Raw genomic sequence first — 23683 nt, forward strand, 5'->3', positions numbered from 1 at the left:
CGTCCGTGAATTGGAACAGATGCACCAGAGGATGGGGTCCCGAGGGTGTGGCGACAACTCAAGACGATGCGCCATCAATTGACTGTGCTTGACCAGGATAGAGCAGAGTATGCGGCTCTGAGATTCAGGCACGCTTATTATACTGGGGGGGACAGGTGTGGGCGACCGTTGGCTAACAGGTTGAGGGAGGCTTGTCAACAACAGGAGTCAGAGAGATTGTCAGGCCGGATGGGACCAGCACATCGGAAGACGCGGGAATAGCAAACGTTCAGCGACTTTTAGGCTTCTCTCTACACGAGGACCTGTCTGATAGCTCAGAGGGGGCTGCTTTTTTGGACTCTGTTTCCCTGTCCTCTCTGACGGCGGCTCAGGCCGAGCACCTTGACAGGAATATCCAAACCGAGGAGGTCATAGCCGCTCTATCCCACCTTAAGTTAGCAAAAGCCCCGGGGCCGGATGGTTTCCCCGCTGTTTTGTGCGTCGCTCTCCCCCCTTCTTACCCAGCTGTTTAATTCCTTTGCTGAACTGGGAGCGATACCACCTGACCTCTTAGAAGCCTCTATAGCAGTGATCCCTAAATCTGGGAAAGACAAGACTAAATGCGGGGCATATCGCCCGATATCCCTCCTCAAAGTCGACCTTAAACTGTATGCAGGGATTTTGGCTGCCCGCCTCTCCCCTCTCATGCCCGGTCTCATTGAACCGGATCAGGCAGGCTTTATACCTGAACGTCAGACGTCAGATAACACCAAGCGGATTATTCATCTTAGAGAAGGCTGGTCGGGTGCCCTGGGAATATATGATGTTGGCTATAGACGCCGAAAAGGCGCTTGACCGCGTTCATTGGCCCTATTTAGAGCGAGTACTGGAGAGGGTGGGGATACGAGAGAAGTTCCGTACTTTTATTTTTTATTGCTACAAATTCCCGACAGCGACGGTCAGAGTGAATGGATACACCTCTTCTAGTTTTAGCATTGGCAGGGGCACGAGGCAGGGGTGCCCACTGTCGCCCCTCCTCTTTGCCCTCTATATGGAGCCTTTGGTCCAGAAAATACGACAGAACACGGATGTTGAAGGAATCCAGTTTGGCGCCTACGTCCACAAAATTAGTTTATACGCAGATGACGTGCTGATCTCTCTTGCTAGCCTGAGGACAGCACTGCCGGCCTGTTTGGCGGACTTAGATGCTTTTGCCAGGGTGGCCGGATTCAAAGTGTATGCGGACAAATCAATGGCCTAGGACCTCTCGCTGTCCCTTTCCACCCGGGACCACCTGCAGCGCTAGTTTCCCATGCAGTGGGCGGTGGGCACTATTCCTTACTTGGGAATACAGCTGACTCCTTCCCTTTCTGCTATGGCTACTACCAACTACGCTATCTTTCGCGGGAAAATCCGATGCGAGGTCGGTGCGGTGGAAGCACTACCCTCTTTCCTGGTTAGGGAGAATCGCGGCAGTTAAAATGACCATTTTGCCACAGATTCTCAATCTCTTCCATGCTCTCCCTCTCCGGCCGCCTGGCGGATGGATCCGGCAGACGCAATCTGACCTGCCCCAGTTTCTCTGGAATGGTAGGAAGCCGAGAATGCAAATAACGCTAACTATGCTTTCTCCTGAGATGGGTGGACTGGGAGATCTTAAGTTGTACTATCAGGCGGCACAATTACGATACTTGGTCGAGTGGAGCAGATGGGAGTCTGAGACGCACTGGCTGTTCCAGGATCAGGCGGTCGCGGCGAGGACGTTACAGGAAATTCCCTTTTTACACAAGTCTCATAGACCCCCTAACTTGTATGCCTCTCACATTTTTGAGAGTTCCCCTTGAGGTGTGGGACGCCACTAATATCAAACATGAATTTACAACTTTCATGTGGACGCGGCCTTCACACACTGGAAGTCGGCTGGTTGCCGGTCCTTGTATCACATATCACCCTGAGGGTGTTTTGCCCTTTCCTCAGTTTAGACAAGAGTAGGGTTCCTGGAGACTGTCCGATTACAATACTTACAGGTGCGGCATTGGGCACTGCAACCGCAGGTTCGCGAACATGCAAACAGACACTTCTCCACCATGAAAGGTGGCTCATCACCCGCACGTCAGACTCCAAACTAATCTCCGACTTCTACAAGATGATGGAGGCCACTCTGACATACACACACAACCCCGGCAGGGGGCGTTGGGAGAGAGCCAGGTAGGACACTCACTCACTCGGAAGGAATGGGAGGGGATATATTACAGGGACTGACACTCTGCGTACCTCATGGGGCTCACAGAGATACTCACAAAGGTGGTGACGTATTGGTATTATACCAAGGAGAGGCTGCATGAGATGAACCATGACCGAAGCGCTGCGTGCTGGCGTGGCTGTGGTCAGGTAGGCAACCTGGTGTATTTATTGTGGGAATGTGTGCATGTTCAACCTTACTGGGCTCAAGTGCTGGATGAGGTAGACTAGCATTTCGAGACAGACATCCCGCACTACCCGGCTTGGGCACTACTAGGTCTCCCTAACCCCCTGACCTACCCATTGAAGTCCCGTAGGGGCAGGCAGATGGCCATCGCATTAGGTTCTGTTATGCAAAACATACTAGCGCATTGGCGCACTCCCATCGTGCCCTCCTTTGTGGGTTGTCTGCATCGCTTGTGGCAGGTGCTAGAGATGGAGAAGTTGTCGCTTACTATGGCGGGAGAGGGATCTGAATTTGAAGATTTATGGCAACCATTTCCGTCTCTCCTAGCCTCTGAATTTTGAGAAATATATGTCCCAGGTATTTGAGGTTGTTGCGCCTCACGGAGCCACAGAAGTCGGATTGTAGGGTGGTCCCTGGGGGTCTAGAGTGAGTTGGGAGGAGAGAAAGGAGATCAGTAGGAGACACAGAGCACTGGACGTGGGAGGGAGGGGGGGTTAGTTCGGGGAGGGGGGGGCTGCTTCCTTTGCCTGTTTCTTTTTTGTTTTTCTTTCTATGTTGGTATTCCATGTCTGTGATTGAGAGGCTGGGCTTCAGCCTTTTGGGAGCTGGCCAGTTGTACTACCTAGATTTTACTTGATCATAACTGACTGTGCATGGAAGACTTTATGTTTTAAGTGTTTTTATTGAATTTAAACACAACCACCACTCTGCAAACGCATCATCTGGTGCGCTACTGCTTGAGGTATGAAGTCATCTTGAATGCTGAGGGACCTTGTTGTCCAAGAAACCCTCCTGCTTCCGACAAAAACCAAAGATTACAGTGACATTAAAGTTAGGAAATAGAATTTAAAAAAAAAACGAAATTCAGTGAAAAAAACAAAGGTTGCAGGGACGTTCTAATTAGGCTAAGATTTCACTTCTACAAAACCTCCCATATTACATCACTTATGACCTGGTCAGTGATATCACTGATGACATCTCAGATGACATCACTGATGACACAACTGATGACATCATCCACAGAGCAACTCACACACCCATACAATCAATCATTTGTAAAGCGCACTACATACCCACGAGGGTCTCAAGGTGCTGGGAGGGGAGGGGCGCTACTGATGGAACAGCCAGGTCTTGAGTATCCTCCTGAAGGTCAGCAGGTCTTGGGTCCATCATAGGCTCAGTGGGATGGTGTTCCATGTCTTGGCGGCGGGGTGGGAGAAGGATCTCCCACCGGTGGTTGTGCTTCGAATGCGCGGGACGGTGGCGAGTGAGAGATCGGCGGAGCGGAGCTGGTGGTTGGGGATGTAGAAGGAGAGCCGTCTGTTGATGTAGGCTGGGCCGGTCTTGTGGATTGCCTTGTGGGTGAGGAGCTTGAAGGATATCCTCTTGTTGACAGGGAGCCAGTGCAGGTTTCTCAGGTAAGGGGTGGTGTGGCCGTGGCATGGTACGTCAAGGATCAGTCGTGCCAAGGCGTTTTGGATGAGTTGTAGTCGTTTGAGCTTGGTCGGGCTCCCACATAGATGGCGGTTCCGTTCCGAGTCTGCTGCTGACGAGGGCCTGTGTGACTGTCGATCCATCTGTAGATGTTGCGGAGCATGAAACGGGTGTTGAAGTAGGAGGAGGAGACGGCGTTGATTGCTTGGTCATTGAGAGTGTTGAGTCGATGATGATACCCATGTTGCATGCGTAGTCGGGTGTCTGGGCTGCCCCCAGTGACGTCTGCCACCAGGAGCCGTCCCAGGCTGAAGGGTTGGAGCCGAGGATGAGGACCTCCGTCTTGTCCGAGTTCAGCTTCAGACGGCTGGTCTTCATCCAGTCGGCAACAGCCTTCATTCCTTCGTGGAGGTTGGCTTTGGCGGTGATGGGGTCCTTGGTGAGGGAGAGGATCAGCTGAGTGTCGTCGGCGTAGATTATGTTAAGGTCGTGCTGTCTGGCTATGTGTGCGAGCGGGGCCATGTAAATGTTGAACAGCATCGGGCTGAGGGAGGATTCATGGCGTACGCCACAGATGATCTCGGAAGCTTTGGAACGGAATAGGGGGGGCGGACGCTCTGGGTTGTGCCGAAGAGAAAGGTGGTCCAATGCAGAGCTTGTCTCGGATCCCTGCGGCGTGGAGGCGTGCGCATAGTGTGCGGTGACTGTGTTGAAGGCGGCAGAGAGGTCTAGGAGGATGAGTGTTGCGGTCGCGCCGTTGTCCAGCAGGGTCCCGATGTTGTCGCTGGCGGCGATGAGTTGGAGGTATCGGGGTAGCTGTCTATTGACGGTTTTCTCGATGACTTTGGCCAGGAAGGGTAGCAGAGAGATGGGCCGGACGTTCTTGAGGTCTCTTAGATTTTTTGAGTAGGGCGTTGATCTCTGCGTGTTTCCAGATCTCTGGAAAGGTCGCGGTCTCGAGGGAGAGATTGATGACGTTGCGCAGGTTGGGTGCGATGGAGCTGCTTGCTCTGTTGAAGACGTGGTACGGGAATGGGTCTGGCGGAGAGCCGGAGTGGATTATGCGCATGGTCTTGCTGGTGTCATCAATGCTCACGCTGGCCCAGGCTAGCAGGGGGTCGTGGTCGATGGTGTGCTGAGGGTCTGTTGTGTTGCTGTCTGTTAGGGCTGTCTGGGTGTTGAAGCTGTCGTGGATGTCTGCTATCTTGCGGTGGAAGAAGGTGCCGAGGGAGTCGCACAGGGCTTGCGACGGCGGGATGTCGTTGGTGTTGGTGCTTATGTGTGCGTTGTTGTAAAGGTGGTCTTTGAAGGAGGTCCGCTTGGCCGCCTTGATGAGGTGGTGGTGGTTGCGGATGGCGTCCTTGTGTGCTGCGTGGCTGTCCAAAGTTTGTCACTGTGCCATTTCTTCTCTAGTTTCCGGCAGGCTTGCTTGGAGGCTAGGAGTTCTGGGGTGAACCAGCTGGCCCTCTTGCTGGTGTCTCTGTGGGCGGGTTTCTTCAGCGGAGCGAGGGTGTTGGCGCAGTCCTCGATCCAGCCTCTGAGGCTGTGGGCAGCGTAGTCTGTGTTTGAGGGTTAGGTGGGTGGGCTGAGAGCGAGGTTTGTGTGTAGTTGGTCTTCGGTGATTTTGCTCCAGCAGCGGCTGTTGTGTGCAGTGGTGTGTGGTGGGTTTCTGGAAGGCGAAGTGGATGCAGCCGTGGTCGGTCCAGGGGAGTTTGGTGGTGTGGCTGAAGGAGACGTGCAGGATTGAGGAGAAGACTGCGTCGAGCGTGTGGCCGGCGGAGTGGGAGGACGGTGTGACTAGTTGCTTCAATCAGAGGTTAGCGAGGTTGTCGATCAGGGTTGTGGAGTTGTTGTCGTTGTTCTAATTCTCAAGGTGGAAGTCCAGGTCTCTGAGGAGGATGTAGTCGGTGGAGGTCAGGAAGTGCCTGCTGATCAAGTCAGCGATAGAATCACTGAACTGGGGCCGGGTTCCGGGGGGTTGGTAGACGAGGGTGCCTCTGAGGCTGTAGTTAGGGTCTGTGTGGATCTGGAAATGCATGTGTTCGGCGGTGCTGAGCGCGTCGTCGGTGCTAGTCGAGACCCTGATGCTGTTCTTGTGGACGATGGCGATTCCTCCTCCGACTCCTTTGGTGCGGTCTCTGCCGGTGATTTTGTAGCTCTCTGCGATGGCTATGGCGATATCGGGTCCGGAGGAGTCGTTAAACCAAGTCTCTGTCAGGAAGGCGACGTCCGGGGTTGTTGTGTGGAGCAGGTCCCAGAGCTCAACGGCGTGCTTGCTTGCAGAGTGGATGTTCAGTAGTATGCATCAGAGGTGGTTGGGGTCTTTCTTGGCGTGTGGTTCGTCCGCTCTGAGGCTGGTGTAGCTGCAGGTTCGGAAGGACAGTGTGTGCGTTTCAGGGCAGCCTTGAAGCAAGTGTGGCTCCGTCTGGAATTGAGAGCATGCAGAGTGCTGGCGTTGTAGTGGCGGCGGTCGTCGGTGCGGGGGCAAAGGGTTCTGGCGCTGGGCGCGGTCCAGGTGCAGACTGGCTTGCCTTAGGCGCGCCAGCGGCGAGCCCGCCGTGCAGCGGCTGGCATATATGGGGAGGTGAGCGGGAGGAGCAGCTGGGAGACGGGAGGCGGGGGCAGCGAGTGGGTAGTCAGGGGGCGGGGACGCAGCGGCAAGGGAGGTGAGGGACAACAAAGGTAACGGAAGGAAAAAGGGGCACAAACGAGGGAAAAACGAGTGACGCAGAGGGGCACAAAAAACAAGTTGAACAGAAGGCAGAAGGGCACAAAAAACGAGGGAAAAACGAGTGGCACAGAAGGCAAAAAGGCACAAATACGGGAAAAACAGTGGTACAGAGGCAAAATACAGAATACAGAAATACTGGGGCAGCTAAGAACAGAAGGCAGAACGGGCAGAGAGGCACGGGGCAGCGAGGGGAACAGAAGAGAAAACCGGGCAGGGACACTGGGGCAGCGAGGGGTACAGAAGGAAAAAAAACGGGCAGAGAGCACGGGGACAGCGAGGGGAACAGAGGGAAGAAAATGGGGCACAGACAACGTACAGGCAGTGGGCGAAGACAGACAGCAGCAGTCACAGACACAACAATGAAAATGCAGCAATAAAGTGGAGGATGAACAAACCTACCTACGGCCTACCACTGGTCACCAGGGATGAGGCGCAGGTGGTAGCCTGCGGGTGGTGAAGGGCCTCGACCGTCCTCGGCAGTGGCAGCTGGGGCAGGGATACACAGGCGGTGCTGTGCGGAGGGGGAGCGACCTACCTGGTAGGGTCAAATGTCGCACCTCTCTGCCCACTCTCACAACCACTCGCATACCAATTCACAGACCCATACCAGCACTCACACACCCACCCACTCACTCGTACAGCCACTCACATAGCCACACACACACACCCATACAGCTACTCAAACCCACTTATTTACATAGTCACCGACACACTCACCACCCACATACAACCCACATAATCACTTAAAAACCCATTCACACATCCATACAAGCACTCACACATCTGCTCACTCACCCATACAGCTACTCAAACCCACTTATTTACATAGTCACCCACACACTCAGCCACACACCCATTCACAACCCACACAATCACTTAAAAACCCATTCCCACATCCATACCAGCACTCGCACATCTGCTCACTCACCCATACAGCCGTTCACACAGACACACTCCAATGCAGCCACTCATAGACCAACTCACTTAACCAAACACCCACTCACCCACAGTCACTACACACCCATGTACCCACCCATAGAGCCACTCACACCACCACTCACTCACACAGCCACTGACACACCCACCCTCCCACTCACTCACCTGTAAAGCCACTCACACAGCATCTCACTCACCCACATGGTTACTTTCACACCCACTTATACGCCACTTACAAGCCCATACACACAAACAGTGGTGGCTCGGCTGGGTAGGGGCAGGGTTGGGAGGTGTACTAGAGTCCGACATACGACGGACAGGAGTAAGGTAAGTTATTAACTACATTAAACAATTTACCTTACGCAAACAGCATCGCTAACTCGGCAATGCTGCGTGCATACCGTAAATTGTTTTATTTAATAACTTACCTTACTCTAGTCCATCGTATGTCCGACTCTAGTACCCCTCCACCCTCTCCCGTACCGCCCGCAGCACTCCCACGGAGGGCCGCCACTGCACAAAAGGATACAATTACATAGCCACTCGCTTAGTATAAATTAGAAGTAGTATCAATCCATTGTAGTGCATCTAGTGTACTAATTAAACTTTTGTCGTAGGTTAATATATATGTTTAACACCCCTGAACTCTTACAACTTACACTCATTTGATGATGTCATCTGTGATGTCGTTCGAGATGTTATCAGTTATGTCATTTACCATGTCATGGGTGATGTAATATGGGAGGTTAGAAGCAGTGCATTGCGGGGGCGTAAGTTATAGTTAGCTCAGGTAACTATAACTGTAGAATTTTGCTGGTTTTGTACGAGGGAAATCTTAGTCTAACTATAACGTCCCGGTAACCTTTGGTTCTGACATATATTAAGTGAGTGGCTGTGTGATTATATGTATTCTTGTGTGTATGGGTGTGAAAGTAAGTGGCTGTATGGGTGTATAAGAGGGTGTGTGAGTAGCTGTGTGGGTGAATGAAATGCTATGTGAGTGGTGGTATTGGTGAGTGAGTGGGTGTGTATGACCTGTATGGGTGAGCGAGTGCGTTTCTGAATGGCTGTCTGAGTGAGTGACTTGGTGTGTAAGTTGCTGTATAGGTGAGTGAGTATCTGAATGGTTGTATGGGGGTGTGACCGCATGTGTGAGTGCTTATATGGATGTGTGAATGGATGTGTGAATGGGTATGTAAATGGTTGTGTGAGTTGCTTGTATGGGTAAGTGGCTGTATTGAGAGGCTGTATGGATGAGTGAGTGGGTTTGTGAGTGACTGTGTAGGTAAAAAAGTGGGAGTGCGAGTAGCTATATGGGTGAGTGTGGTTATGTGACTAGCCATATGGGTGAGTGACTGGTTGTATGAGTGGTTGTTGGGTGAGTGAATGGTTTGAGTGGCTGTTCGAGTGAGGGGGTGTGTGAGTGGCTCGATATAGGCCGGAGTGGGTGTGTGAGTACTGGTTTGGGTCTGTGAGTGGTTATGTGGGAGTGAGCATACGAGAGGTTGTGTGGTGTGGGTTTGGTTGTGTGGATGTCAGGAGTGATTTATTATGGGAGGTCATAAGCAGTGCATTGTGGGGACGCAAGTTATAGTTAACTCAGGCAACTATAGGCAGGCAACTATAACTGCTGAATTTTACTGTTTGTGTACGAGTGATAAGTCAGCCTAACTAACTTACCTGTAACCTTTATTGTAATATATATATATTTTCAAGAAAGAGGTGACTCGAGGAACAAAAATATATTTCCACTACAACGTTTCAGCTTCTACCTTCCTCAGGTAGTACATCATAAATTACTTGTGGTTGAGTCTTATTTGAAAAAACACATTTTAATAACGGACTTACAGACTGAGCCGGGCTGGTGGATTAGTGGGCGAATTTGTGTACTGTAGGGGCCTTTGTTTCACCTCATGGTCACAGGTTCAAATCCCAGTAGGCCCACTCAGCCTTTAATGTTCTGAGGGCGATAAAATTAGTACCATTCAGTTGGATAACAATAGACATCTGTTATTCAGGGAGAAGATACCCTTCTGGGCGAATGTGCGCTTGACAAATTCCGTTATGGTATGTTTATCAGTTCATTCAATGGTAGCATCCATATTGATCCCAAGATTTGATACACTATAAACAGGGATTGGGTTTTGACCAAAGATGAAGACCATAAAGCATGGTTCCAAACATCAGAATGCTGAAAGATAATGAGAATTTAATTTTTCTTGAGCTCTTAATGATTTTTTTCCGTCCATTGATGGGCCTTGGTCAAACAGGTCTGTAGATCGTCAGCTTTCTTCTCTGGCTCACCAGCCATTACAAAAAGGAGCAAGCTGCGTACATGAGCGCCCTGCGTCCTCAGACATGGCTGTCTAGGCCTGGCTGCAGGACAGAAACTTTCGTGGGTCAGGTTTCTCTTCGTAGATCAGGCTTCGGTTTGTAAATTATTATCTTGAAAGGCTTAAAGCTGTGGCCCTAATTGAAGGTTTAGGGTCAGATTAGCCTACTGCTCTGTTATGCTGTTTATGCATTTCAAGAGATCACGTGGTGAAGAAGGAAAAGTTACTTATAATCCCAGTTCTTCACCATGATTATTACCTCTGAATTCATAAAAGCCCCATCAGCCTACCTGCTTTTAGGCCACAGATTTTGAACAGGTTCTGGAAGTTAAGGGTCTAACTTTTACTTCAAAGAAAACACACTACCTCACTAATCTTCTGGGCATTATTTGATAAAGCAATTTCCAAGATTCTTAAAGGAGCTGAGTCCATGTTTCACTGTGTTTCAGTGTAGTTTTAAGTGGACATCATTCCGGATTCATTTTTATAATATAAGCTCACTGTTGTCTAGCCAAATGTACAGTGATATTGGTAAAGTTGCTATTTTCTATTTAAAGACAATTTTGCTTTTTGGGGCAAGATTTCTGTTTATTCGGTGAATTGGAAAGGATTTAAATTGTCTTGAAAGGTGTGTTCTGGTATCTCGTAGATGCATAGAGGCACATTCGACCTTTAATGAATTCAGAGGTAATGACATGGTGAAGAACTAGGATTACAAGTAAGTGACTTTTCGATCCATGGTGTATTTTTCAGTATAATCATTCTGAAAATGAGTACCATTAATCTGAATTGCGAGTGAATGCATATTCAGAAGATCTGTCTTGTGCCAATCAGTTCCCTCACTTTAGACTAAACCTCATCAAGACCATGATAGATGCCCAATGCGGAGACAAATTTGAGCAAACTGTTAGTTCTAGAATTCAAGTAGTTCAAATGGGCCATTTTTGTGTCATGTGTCGTTGAGACTAAGGTGCATATAGAGGATTTATCTAGACTACGGCTTTCCTTGCTGCTACTTATTACAACAAACCTTTGTAGTGTCATTCTTTGTTTTGGATCAAATTGTAATCTCATGAAATATGGCAAGTATTCCTGGTATAAGTGATACTCAACTGGCACTGGGTTCAGCATTTATTCATGGCATTTGAAGTTCCTTCGACATGAAATGTAATTCGTTTTGTGACATATAAGCATAGCTTGATAACTTGCTTTAAGGTTTAGTGGAGTTTTTGCTCTCATTTCCTTGCTTTCTGGTCAGGCAGCATGTGTTCTAAATTCAGCACATGCTTAAAAAGATAGAAGAGAATTAGATGTGCCCGGCAAACACTCTAAAATACTGCATAATATTTTTAAAGGTACATATGAGGCTTATTATTTTAAAAGCTGTGTAATGTTTGTGAGAACAGTTTCTTTTTAAATTTATCTTCAGAGATAGGCAGCTTTTGTAGTAAGTTAATTTCTTCCACCGTTGCAGGTTGGCAAAGGCTGCTCTGCTGCTCTCAAAGCCATGGGCTCCATAGTATATGTGACTGAGATCGATCCCATCTGTGCTTTGCAAGCCTGGTAAGAACCGTTTACATAGACAATCCAATATATTGACTGTTACACAAAAATGTACAGTGGTAAAAAGTGCAGGATACATAACTAACTACAAAAATAAACCTTTTTTAAAAATAGAACACACTTACCACCAGAGTTGATTACATGTTGGGGAGCAGGGGGAAGTGGGAGCAGGGGTTTGACTACTCCCCACCCAACTTAATTTTCGTTTACGTTATGAGTTGGTTTCAGTGGTGCTTGGCCAAGTATCCCCCCCTATGTTAGTCTGTGCGTTTGTCACTAATTTCTATCGAACACCAAGGTCCATAATTCCCAGGAGCTGGCCATATGGATTTTTTCTGACTTAATAGCTGTTACTATGGTGCAAATGTTTTCTTATACGTAGCCAAATTAAAGCCATTTCATGCATAGATGGTAAGCTCTAGCTTTTTTAGTCCAGCCAGGTTTTGTTAAGATGTCTCCTTTATTGTGTTTGATTTGCCTTCTGTGGTTCTAAGTACTTTTTCATCTTCTCGGTATCTTTTTTTTGTTTTGTCCTTCCTGCCTCCTTACCTCCTTTCAGCATGGATGGCTTCCGGCTCGTCAAGCTGAATGAAGTCATCCGACAAGTGGACATTGTCATCACATGCACAGGTACACACATAATATACATATTTTAATTAATTACTAGTTTAGGGGGCTAAAGGGAACTCTCCGAGCCTTGGTAGATGACTGAGGTTCTGCAATTTTTTGATGGTTGAGGGGACGATGAGAAAGGGAGGCATTCTAATCTGCACGATAAGTAAAGAAAGACCAGCTTTCTTCTAGATTGCTCTTTTTTCCATAAACACTTTTCCCTTCTGATTATTTGTTGCAGTTTTAAAGAGGACACGTAAAGGTTCTCTGTTGCTAATGGATTGGTCTGTCAAATTAAAGGGAAAAAACATTGGTTACAGGTTTCCTGAACGTCCACTTAGTGCTGCATTTATATCTTGGGGAGTGTCCCTGACCTCCAACGTCTAAAAGAGGATTATACACCAGATTGAGATCCCGGTCTGGGATCTTATTGTGGCTGCTGTTGCAGGAAAGCAGCACAGCATGCTTTGAAGGTAACCCCACTCTGCATACCTTTTCTTTTTTCTCAAACAATTTGTATCAGTAAAAACAAAAAAGCAATTACTACAATATTCAGGGCATTTTCTTCCTTTGTGTCATGGTTTTGCCTGCAAGTGAACTCCACGCCTTGCATGACGATCCTGGGCAGAGCAATTCAGCAATCGTCACCTCACCCTAAATAAGGCAGGACAAAGGTCACTGACTCGTCACCCACTGTTGGACCAGCCACCAGCTGAGACTCTGCTGCCGGAAAACCTTTGTTTCCCTCACTTTCAAAAGGGGCAGATGAACAAACGTAAGCGTAGCGGATTTACCCGATGACAAGATGTGATACTCCACTTTGATCTTGTTTCAAATTTGGATACTCTCTGACAATATTTCACCACAATCTGTGAAAATGTAAGAAATTGATGTTGATACACTGTCCAATTGGAAGAATAGAACTAGTCTTGAGAAAGCCCTGGCCCTATTCGCCACTCAGAGTGAAACACGTGTCTGCTGTTCCTCTTTGCTCTTGTTAACAATACTTACTATGGAAAAATGACAAATGAGTGAAATGGATGAAATGAAAAATACAAATAAAAAGAACTATCTTCACTCCAACTAATTTGTACTGTGCTATCTTCAAAAAATATATATATATATTTACCCATTGATGGTGGTGAACATATGTATTTGGAAAGGAGGAACACATGCTCACAACTTTCTCTCTACTGCTTTCTCTTGAGGCTGAAAAGGTCCAGAGCCTTGAGGAAACTCCTCCGAAACACCAGGTATTCATATCCAGACTCAGGATCTCTGGACCCTTTTCTCTTCTTCCACAAAACTGTGACTCGTCACTCACTGGTGAACCAGCCGCCAGCTGAGGCTCTGCTGCCGGAAAACCTTTGTTTCCCTCACCTTCAAAAGGGGCAGAGGAACAAGGTTGGTGGATGGTGCATATAATTCACTAAATATAGCAGTCAGCCTTTCCACCTTCTGAGGGAAGTATGAATCAATGCCACCATGGTTTCATAAGCAGAAAGCCATGTAAAAAAAGCGGGACCATGGCAGTTATGAATGGGCCTTCTTGCTTTTTAGTAAGGCCATGTCTTAGTCCAGACTGATTGATCGTAACGAGAGTAGTTATAATTTGGCTCATTCTGAGGGTAGTAAGTTAACAAGTAGTGTTGCAAATACGAGTCTTTATCAGGTGCACTTTCGTGCATTCATATGAGACGGTGCATAATTGCTAGTAGTACAAGAATTCTTATTTTGTGGTTGGAACCATGATCCTCCGACTTAATAGATGCATTGGCGCTCTAGGCCTTTTTAAGTACTCTTCATCTTAGTCTTATGAAGGCATATAAAAGATCAACTGATGTCATAGCTCTTATGATTTTATAGTCACCGATTATGGTGTTCTTAGTGTCAGGGAAATTCTGAGATCATGTTGCGTTGGTCTTGACTCCAAAAGCCCTGTTGACATTTAAGGCAATGAATTTTGAACCTCTGAGAGACCACTTTACTACAGTGGTTTATTATAGATTTATAGAGTATCCCATTCCTCCTTCTCAGTCCAAAAGACCCTTGAACTATTAGGTACCAAAGTTGCTATCTGATCTGTTCTTCACAAAGCCAATTTCCCAGAGTAATTCTTTTCATATCAAAAGAACCCAAAGGGTGTGGGGGTCACCAGAGAAAAGCTATCTAACAGGGTAAATCCGAATGTGGTGAACTATAGGAAACTACTTTAAAAAAACGTATTGTTAAATGTATTTAAAAGAATCTTGGTGTATCCAAGGAAGTAAAAGCAGTTGTAAAACAATACAAGGTATATATAATTTAATTACCTTCCAGGTTCATTATAAGGTTGACCTGTGTAATCCTTCCAAGGCGAAATTGGTTTTTACATATATTTCAAAGAGTGCCAGCTAAGCCAGTATAGACACTCGTACGTTGCTTGGGAGCATGTGCCTCTTGACTTATTTCAGGGCAAAGAAAAGGCATGAAGTGTTATGTCTGATTCTATCACGGTCATTAGTCTGACATTTCCACCCCCCCCCCCAATGTACCACTTTGGCATCCCAGGGGTAAGAGGTGTGGCTCCAGAACCTAACAATCAAGTGTGTCAGAAACGGAATACTTAGGAAAGCGTATGTCTCAGATTAATTGATTAATTCTCCCTTTAGATACTAATACTCGTTCATTCCATATTTACATCCCTTTAAATTTTTCCATTCAGTGTTGGCAAATAATTCTTGGCGTGATCAGTAACCAGAGCTATCTTGGGCACTGATAATAGCAAGTCCCTCATTGCAGAGCACATTCTGAACTTCAGTTTAAGACCCAAAGAAGAACCAAAAGTGTCGGGGAGTTTTGAGAGCATCCAGAAATACTGCAGACATCTGCCATTGCTCTGATGATGCTTTGTATTGTGATAATCAAGTATTTGTTGCTGTAATCCCATTTTCTGCACTTTTCCCATAATGTATTTTAGGTTGTTAATGACATTTTCTTCACCCAGTTTCAAATACAATATTCTGCCTTGTTTTACAAAGATAAAGTTAACATTAGATGCCTGAATTCAGGTGTAATCATTTTGATGATAGTGTTAAAGTCACTCTATTTTATGGTTGTTGTCAATGCACAATGCACTATATATGTGTGTATTAGTACATATGTTTCCTTGAGATACATGTCTGGTAATTTCAGCCCTCTGAAGTCAAGAGCCCCAGCGTGAGAAGCTGAGCACCAGGCTACTGCAACAAGTAAACTATTTCCTGCAGTTTCAGGTCCACGTCTGCTCTCAAAATCTCCGATTGCCTGGTTCCACAACCAATTAATTTGAATAGTCTAGTCTTTTTTCAACAAGCTGTTAAGCTAGAGCCAGGTAGATTTACCCCAGAATTGATTAGTTTACAGCCAACTTCTACAGCCCACAGACCCTGCTGATGTCCTCAAATCAAATGCTTAAGTACTTTTGTCCGGCTCTGGTACATTTGTTAAATCACTCTGCAAAGGGGTCTGTGTATTGACTGTTAGATTCACTTTGTTGAGAAATGTTGTAAGTCAATCTCTAGTTGCTAATTTCCTTAAAGTGAGAATGGTAGATTTAAAAGCAGGCCTGTTGGCATGTTTGGCCTGTGAACTACTTTTTGCTTAACTGTACAATTGTTTAACAGGCCAGATTTGATTCTGTGGTAGTCCTTTTCCTCCTGTTGCCCTTCAAATTTCAATAAAGAAAGTATTAATACCTTAATGTTTAAGTGAACCAAGAGTTGCGTACCTTTCCTTGGTGTTTTATTTTTGAGGGACTGAAGCCATTTAAGTCACTATATATAGACACAACCACTAGATATTAATCTATTTTTTTCATGATTTTAGTTATTGATTTGAGGTGATAACCTTTTTCTTCTGAACAGGCACTGTTAAATCAAGATCTTTTTACAAAATGAAAGCCACAATGTATAGAGTTTAATAAGTGGTCTCGGAGTTTAAACAAGTTTTAGAGGGTGGCAACAGTTCTGGATCGACCATATGAGAAGGTCACAATGATTCTGCCATGTAATAAAGTATCCGTCCATGACAGCAGCGCAAGAAGTGATAAGGTTTTGTGAAAGAGTGTGATCTGTACATCTAAAAATCAATTAAAGCTCATACAAAGAATCCAGTTATTGCAAACCAAGCTTCAAGATGTGAAAGACAACTTCCATGCAGAAATACTCAGAAATATTTTTCAATGCAGGGATATGTGAATCGCTGATTCCATATCCTCTGACCTTTCATCTCCCATCAGTATCTTGCAGTGTGCATCATATCATGGAATACATGTGCTGTGCGTGCCATAGTAATTGATTTTCATGATTGGGTCATGATTGTGTCTGCTTTATATAGGCATTTGAAGCAATTATTGATATGCGGTTTTTATATTTGATGGTTATTTTGACAATGAAGGTGCTGTCCTGAATTTAACTGCATTTTCCTTGAATCTCTTGGTAAGGGAACAAAAATGTGGTAACGCGAGAGCACTTGGATCGAATGAAGAACGGCTGCATCGTCTGTAACATGGGACATTCAAACACAGAAATTGATGTGGTAAGAATAATTTTGTATGTGCAGAAATTAATGGTTATGGGTCTTTGTTGGTCCTTAGTTTAGTGCCTATGCTTGCATCATAATAGGTTTATGCTAATTGAAGTGTTTAGGGTGCTTTATGCTTTGAAAGCAGTCCATTACTGCAGTTCTTTGAGTGAACTTCAACAGCTAGTTACCAAAACTTAAATGTGGAAGATATCTTGTATTTCTCCAGTACTGGATCTTTCATAGATTCATATGCTTGATTCATTCTCCGTCATCAAAGTGGGAGTCCCACTGTATAATTGTAAAGCAGTATAGTATACTACACATCTTTAATGGCACTAAAACAGTCTCTTCATTAACTTATCCACATTTATTATAAACCAAACTGCAGTGCCTCTTGGGTAGATGAAAGTGAACAAAGGTACCCACTTTACTTTGTAAGGATGCAGGCCTGGGCAGCCTTCCTCTCATGTACTGCAGGCTTCCAGGGAATGCACCTAAATAAGTATATCAGAAGGGTCATTGTGAGCGCTGATAAGATTTATTATAAATATTCTTCATGTTTCTAGCTTTTGGTTCTCGAAACTCCTACATCTGTTCTCTCCATGGTTGATTTATGCCGAGAGTCATGCCTACTTGCGCATGGAATGCTAGACTAATGGATTCATTCTTTTTTCCCTCTTGTTACCATTAACACATATGCACCTGTGACAATCTTGTGTTTCAAGCCAGGAGATATTAAAATATTTTTTGTCTGTGAGACCTGCTGGGGCATCTGGCCCCAGTCGAATCGCGGACAAACTTTTCAAGTTGAATATAGAATTTTGGCCATCTTGTTTAATGCCCTTGAAAGGACCCTATTTTACACACAATTTTTAGCAAATGTGATTCACAATCTCCTTCATATTGTTGCAGAATGAAATGCCCTTGAAAGGACCCTATTTTACACACTATTTTTAGCAAATGTGATTCACAATCTCCTTCATATTGTTGCAGAATGACCTTTCTTGGTGTAAAAGCAAAAGGATATACTTCTTCATTAGCTGTACAGGAGGTTGGGCAAAAACAGAAAAATCTTGCTGGTAGTTATCAAACTTGCTTCTGGTATAAATGTGGTATACTGGGTAAGGTTTTGGCATTGTCAGTTATGATTTATTATGTGAAAGGCTAATCTCTGTGCATGCTGCTTCGATTGTAAGGCTGCTCTCAATGAGGCAAGCAAAGAAAAACTGTGGTCCCAGTCACTTTAGGGTATTTCTCCTTCCTTTCTTATAGCTATACAAGCTTTGTATACAGTATCTGTCAGGAGTTTTACCATTACACATGCTTGCACCTCTGCTTTTCAGTCTCTATATGCCTAAATTGGGTACAGCTTTATCTATGCCAAATTCCTTATCCCTCAAAGCTTCCTATCTCCTACTGCTTCCCATGTAAAAATTATACTATAATTTTGGCTTGCACTACTACTGGTCTACGGAACCCCTTAAATGCAAAAACCAATTTGTTGTTAATGCAGCTAAATCATCAGTACTAGTTAAATCAATGAATAAGCTTTATTCGGTTGTACAAAGAAAAAATGATAAAAGCACAGTTTAAAAACAATTGCATAAATAAAACATGATAGCAAATTCACTTTGAAATATTTTGCATAAAATCAGCATAAACAATAAAATCATTTAATTCTATACAGAAATCCATAGAATTCATCCCACTTAACGATCATTCAAGCCACCTGACTACCTATCGTCTTAAGTATCAGTAGGGCAGACCATAAAAACTTGGACTCAACAGCAAACTGCCAAAGTACATAGCTGTTGTAAGAAAAGCATCATTGGTCTACATTGTCAAAAATTATATTTTCGCAGCACAAGTATTAACAGTTGTTTTTGGGTTTCCATATAAAATGTACCCAAAAAACAAAGTACAGGTTGCATTGTACTGAAACTCCATCACATGGGCATCTGTCATTTGTACAGGACCAGTCATTCTCATTGGCTCATCAGAGTTACAACATGATAAACTATATTACATCCAAAGCGAGTTAATACAAATCTATATTGCGTATTGTGCACGTGCACCAGATAAAACTGCACACCTCCAGTCGTTGGCAGAATCTCATGAGATAAAACACTTGCGTTCCCCCAAGTACATAGACATAAGTTTAATTTCTGCCTTGGATTCTCCTTGCAAAGAGGAAGGATCATCAAAAAATCAGGTTGTTCCTGTCTAATACAAAAAAGACTTAATGAATTTAGGCCTGGGGTTTTTTCAGTGCTAGGTTCTGGGCATGCATGCTGCAGTTGGTCTTTGGGAGATCAGATTCCATCCAGACCCACCTCCTATACTTATTTACGTTTAGTGGTGGAGGACCAAGTGGCCTGTGAAGCTCATATGAACAATCTAGAACTTAAACTTAATACATTAATTTAGGTCTTTAGACACTTCACTTTATTTATTATTTCAACTTCTTGGTAACAGATATTCTGTAGTAGGGGATCTCTGTGTATAGTCATTATCTAGTGAATAGTCCCGCCCATGTGCGTGGACCCCGGAGCAATCAAAAATAATCTCTTAAGGTGTCGAAAAATGCAGAACTGCACAGACACTTGAGAGAATTAAAGACAGATAATGCAGCCTATATAACCAGGCTACACTGTCCAGTACTTCAGCTAGAAATTCCACAAACAGCAAAGTCTGTCCAGATTTCCCTTGCTTCAGCAGCAAAACCCCTCTGGAATGATAGAGAGTAAGACATGGACAGACAAGCCCCATAGGCTGCCATTATGTGGCTCAGAACAGGATACTGTGCCTTTAAGAGAACTTTCCAGAAGTTCACAGTATCCCAGAATGCACTGCAGGTCCCTTTTACTTTCAGTTCTTTTTTCCGGCACCTGCAAGTAGGACCCTGGAGCATTGAGCTCTCCCTTTTCAAGGGTTTATTGGTGATTCTTTTCAGTTTTGTTCAAGTTTTTGGTGCCTGTCTTCTTGGTAATCCTTTGGTGCACTCTCTGGTTGTCAATATGCCTGCATTATTTGACAAATGCCCAGAGTGCTCCAGGAAGAAGGCCAAATCGGATCCACATGAGGTGTGTATCCTCTGCCTTCCACCTTCCCATGTCCCAGAGGAGTGTGTTATTTGTCAAGGCTTCTCTGGCAGGACCCTGAAGGACAGAAAGAAGATCAGGCTTCAGGGCCTTGAAGAAAGAAAGCTGAAGGCAAAGGTGGGTCTGGAGGGGCTTCCTCTGCCCGTGCTGAGGCCTCTGGGGGGCTGCCCAGGGGCAGGAAGACCAGCAAGCGTCCCCATTCTCCGTCTGGGTCGATTGCACCGACTACGGCGTCGAGAGGGATGACTACAGTCTGTTCCCCGTCTCCCCAGGACTCTGGGTCAGAGCGACGTCGACGGTCGACGTCGAGGGAACTGAATAGACCGCCGTCGAGGTCTCCTGTGACGATTTCATCGTCGTCTGAGTCGTCGTCGAGTGATCCTTTTGCCGTTGGCGAAAAGGAGAAGGTCGTCGTCAAGGGGATCCTAGGCGTCGAAGTGAGGATCGTCCTCGAGGCGAAGGAGGTCGCCGTCGAGGCGAAGGCATTCGCCGTCGAGGGAGAAACGGTAGACGTCGAGGTAAAGACGCTCGCCGTCGAGGGACCGACGCTTGCCGTCTGGTCGCTGTTCTTCGACGCCGAAGAAACGAGGAAGGAGGTCTGGCGCCAGGAGTCAGTCGCCGACGTCCCAGGCTGGAAAGGGAGACGGATCACCGGGTTCGGTGTACTCCATGGTGTATACCCCGAGGCAGGTTACCCCCCCCGCCTCCATTACCGCGGGGGCTCCCTTTGCGGGCCCCTACTTCTCCTCCGCTCCCACCACTTCCACCGCGTCCTCGGTCTCTACCTCAACCGCCAGCAGACAAGTCGCCTCAGATCCCTCCGAGGTTGTTCTCTCTGCCCCGATTACCGACTCCTCCCAAGGGGACCCCTCAGCCGAGGGCCCCAGCCAAACCGAGGTCGCCCACCCCTGTGGAACCGGCAGACTGACCGAAGCCAAGGAGGTCTTGATCATCCTCCAGGACCAGGGCCTATTCACCGACCTTGTCGAAATCCCTGGGGACAAGGGTGTCTCAAGTGGACGACATCAGCATGTTCCAGGATGTTCTCCTGAGGGGGGCAGCGAAATTGGGAATCACGGGACCGCTCCTACACCCACGATGTCCGTGATATTTGAGACTCTTCACAAGAGGCATCTGTCTCCACCTTTACTACCCCTAGTGCCTGGATTGGTAGAGCCCGCGGAGGAACTGTTCCTCACGCCAGCGGTGACAAAGGCCGCTCCCTCCCGACTTCTAAAGAAGTACAGGGCCCCGGATTCTGACCCGACTTTTCTGCGGATAGACCCGGTTCCGGACTCTGTTATAGTGACGGCGGCCAGAAAACTACATTCTACCTCCACGTCTTCAACCGTACCGCCGGATAAGGAGAGCCGATGGATCGACTCAGCCGGTGGGAAGGCTTGTGGAACGGCGTCCACAGCCATGAAGGCTTCTAGCGATGCGGCTCTGCTAGGGCGGTATGACCATGCCCTGTGGGAATCCCTTCAGCAGTTCACGGAACTCCTTTCAAGAGATAAGAGGGAGGACTTCCAGGAGATCCTCAAGGAAGGGATGCTGGTTTCGAACCAGGTCATCAGTGCGGCGGTGGATGTATCTCTGTTGGCGGCCCATGGGTATTGTCATGGGATCAACCAGCAGCGCCATGCTTGGCTCAGGCTCACATCACTCAAGCTGGAGGCCCAGCAGCGGTTGGCCAATCTGTCCTTCTCGGGGGAAACCCTGTTCGGCAAGCATGCCGACAATGAGATGGCCCGCATGAAAGCGAAGGCTGAGACCCTGACGGCTGTGGGCTTGGAGAAGCCAAAAGAAAAGAAGGCCTACCGCCCGTTCCAGAGACGGTTCGGTGCACAAGGCAGAGGGCAAGGACAGTCTTCGGGACAGCAGCAGCAACAACAGCAGCAGTACCGGAGACCTTTCCAGAAGCGCCAGAAGGGTAGAGGGGGCCGGCCAGCAGTCCTCTACAGCGAACAAAGGCACGGCTGGGTCTCGACCCTGAGCGGTTACTTCCCCTACATCTGTTAGCCGCTCTGGTGGTGGTGGGGGGGGGGGGGGGGAGGGGGAGGGGGGGCGAGAGTGTTCAATTTTTTCTGGCAGAGTGGAGAAAAATGACTCCGGACAAGTGGGTGCTGAATATTGTTTGCAATGGATACAGTCTTCGGTTCACCAGCCCGCCTCCATCAATTCCTCCGGTCAGCTCGCAGTTTCAGCTGCGCGAGCTCCAGGCAGAAGCCGATATCCTGTTAAGGAAAAGGGCGATAGAAGACGTACCTCTGTCTCAAAGAGGAAGAGGTCTGTACTCCCGGTTCTTCCTGGTTCGCAAGAAGGACAAGAGCGAGTTCAGGCCCATTCTGGATTTGCAACAGGCAAAGAAGTGGATTCTCAGAGAGAAGTTCGGCTTGCTTTTGTTGCATCAGATTTATCCTCAGTTGCAACATGGAGACTGGCTTTGTGCTATAGACCTACAAGATGCGTACTTCCATGTGCCCATTGCACACAAACACAGGAAGTTCCTGCGATTCCAAGTCGGCACCAATCATTATCAGTACACAGTACTGCCATTCGGACTGTGTCTAGAACATTCTCTAAGTGCATGGCAGTGGTAGCAGCACACTTAAGGAAGAACAAGGTATTTGTCTACCCGTACCTGAACGATTGGTTGATCAAGGCCTCCTCCGTCTCTGAAGCTCAAGCACACTTCCAGAAGACGTGCGTTCTCTTGAACAAGCTGGGGTTGCACATCAACATGTCCAAGTCTGTCCCGACTCCGGTCCAGTGCATTCAGTACTTGGGAGCCACCATCAATACGCTGTCAGCAAGCGGGTCTCCTTCGGAGGAGCGGCGATTATCACTCCTTCGGAAGGCTCAGGCTCTTATGACCACTCCATCTACAACAGTGAGGACGGTGTCTTCTCTACTGGGATCGATGGCCTCTTGCATCTCCCGAATGCCACACGCACGTCTGCACATGAGACCGTTGCAGGAGTGCTTGGAGGATCAGTGGGATCAGAGGAAAGGTTCTTGGGACGACAAGATACGACTGTCTCTGCATGCTCTTCAGTCTCTGAAGTGGTGGTGTTCAGTGGAGAATCTCCTCAGAGGGGTTCCCTTCCACAAGGACATTCCCACTCAGACGATTGTGACGGATGAGTCTCTCCACGGATGGGGAGCGCACTCCAGAGACTTACAGATTCAAGGGACGTTGTCTCCGTCGGAGTCCACGTACCACATCAATTTCCTGAAACTCAGAGCTGTTTACTTGGCACTGAAGGCCTTTCATCCGTCCTTTCAGACCAACTCTCTGCTTGTACAGACGGACAATACGACCACGATGTATTACCTCAACAAGCAGGTGGGCTCGAGATCACGCACTCTGTCGCAGGAGGCGCAGGCGATCTGGCACTGGTTTCTGGCCAGAGGACTGGCGATAACGGCTACCCATCTGCCAGGTGTGCAGAATGTTCAGGCGGACGCATTGAGCAGACTGATTCAGGAAAACCACGAATGGCTCATAAACAACGAAGTACTAGGAGAAGTCTTCGCAAGGTGGTGGACTCCAGACATAGATCTGTTCGCCACCGCCGAAAACAGCAAATGCCGAGACTTTTCCTCCAGGTACTACCAGCAAGGGACGCTGGGGAATGCGCTATGGATCAACTGGTCGAACAGCTTTCTGTACGCTTTTCCACCCATTCCCCTGATTCGGGCGGTGCTCATCAAGCTTACCCAGTCCAGGGCGCGGATGATCCGGATTGCCCCGGAATGGCCCAGGCAGTGGTGGTTCACGGACCTGCTTCACCGGTCTCTCCTTCCTCCCATTCGGCTGCCGTGCTGGCCGGACCTTCTCATGAAGTTCGGGGGGCAGATGTTGCACCCCAACCTCTCGTCTTTGAGTTTGGCGGCATGGCTCCTGAGATAGTGCAATATGGCCATTTGAATCTACCAGAAGATTGCATGGACATACTGAAGGAGGCTAAGCGACCTTCCACTCGGACTTCCTATGCTTACAAGTGGAAGAGGTTTT

General features: G+C 47.1%; 1 protein-coding gene across 3 annotated transcripts in view; it reads left to right on the top strand.

The window, feature by feature from the left end:
- AHCYL2 (adenosylhomocysteinase like 2) overlaps positions 1–23683 on the top strand; it is a 484174-nt gene that overhangs the window by 384584 nt on the left and 75907 nt on the right. For all 3 annotated transcript variants that reach the window (XM_086918893.1, XM_086918894.1, XM_086918895.1), the window contains exons 10-12: positions 11316–11404; positions 11964–12034; positions 16479–16573. In XM_086918893.1, coding sequence (XP_086775019.1) covers positions 11316–11404; positions 11964–12034; positions 16479–16573 — 255 coding nt within the window. The remainder of the gene's footprint in view (positions 1–11315; positions 11405–11963; positions 12035–16478; positions 16574–23683) is intronic.

Source organism: Lissotriton vulgaris, chromosome 1_1, assembly GCF_964263255.1.
Source record: "Lissotriton vulgaris chromosome 1_1, aLisVul1.2, whole genome shotgun sequence".
NCBI classification, from domain to species: Eukaryota; Metazoa; Chordata; class Amphibia; order Caudata; family Salamandridae; genus Lissotriton; species Lissotriton vulgaris.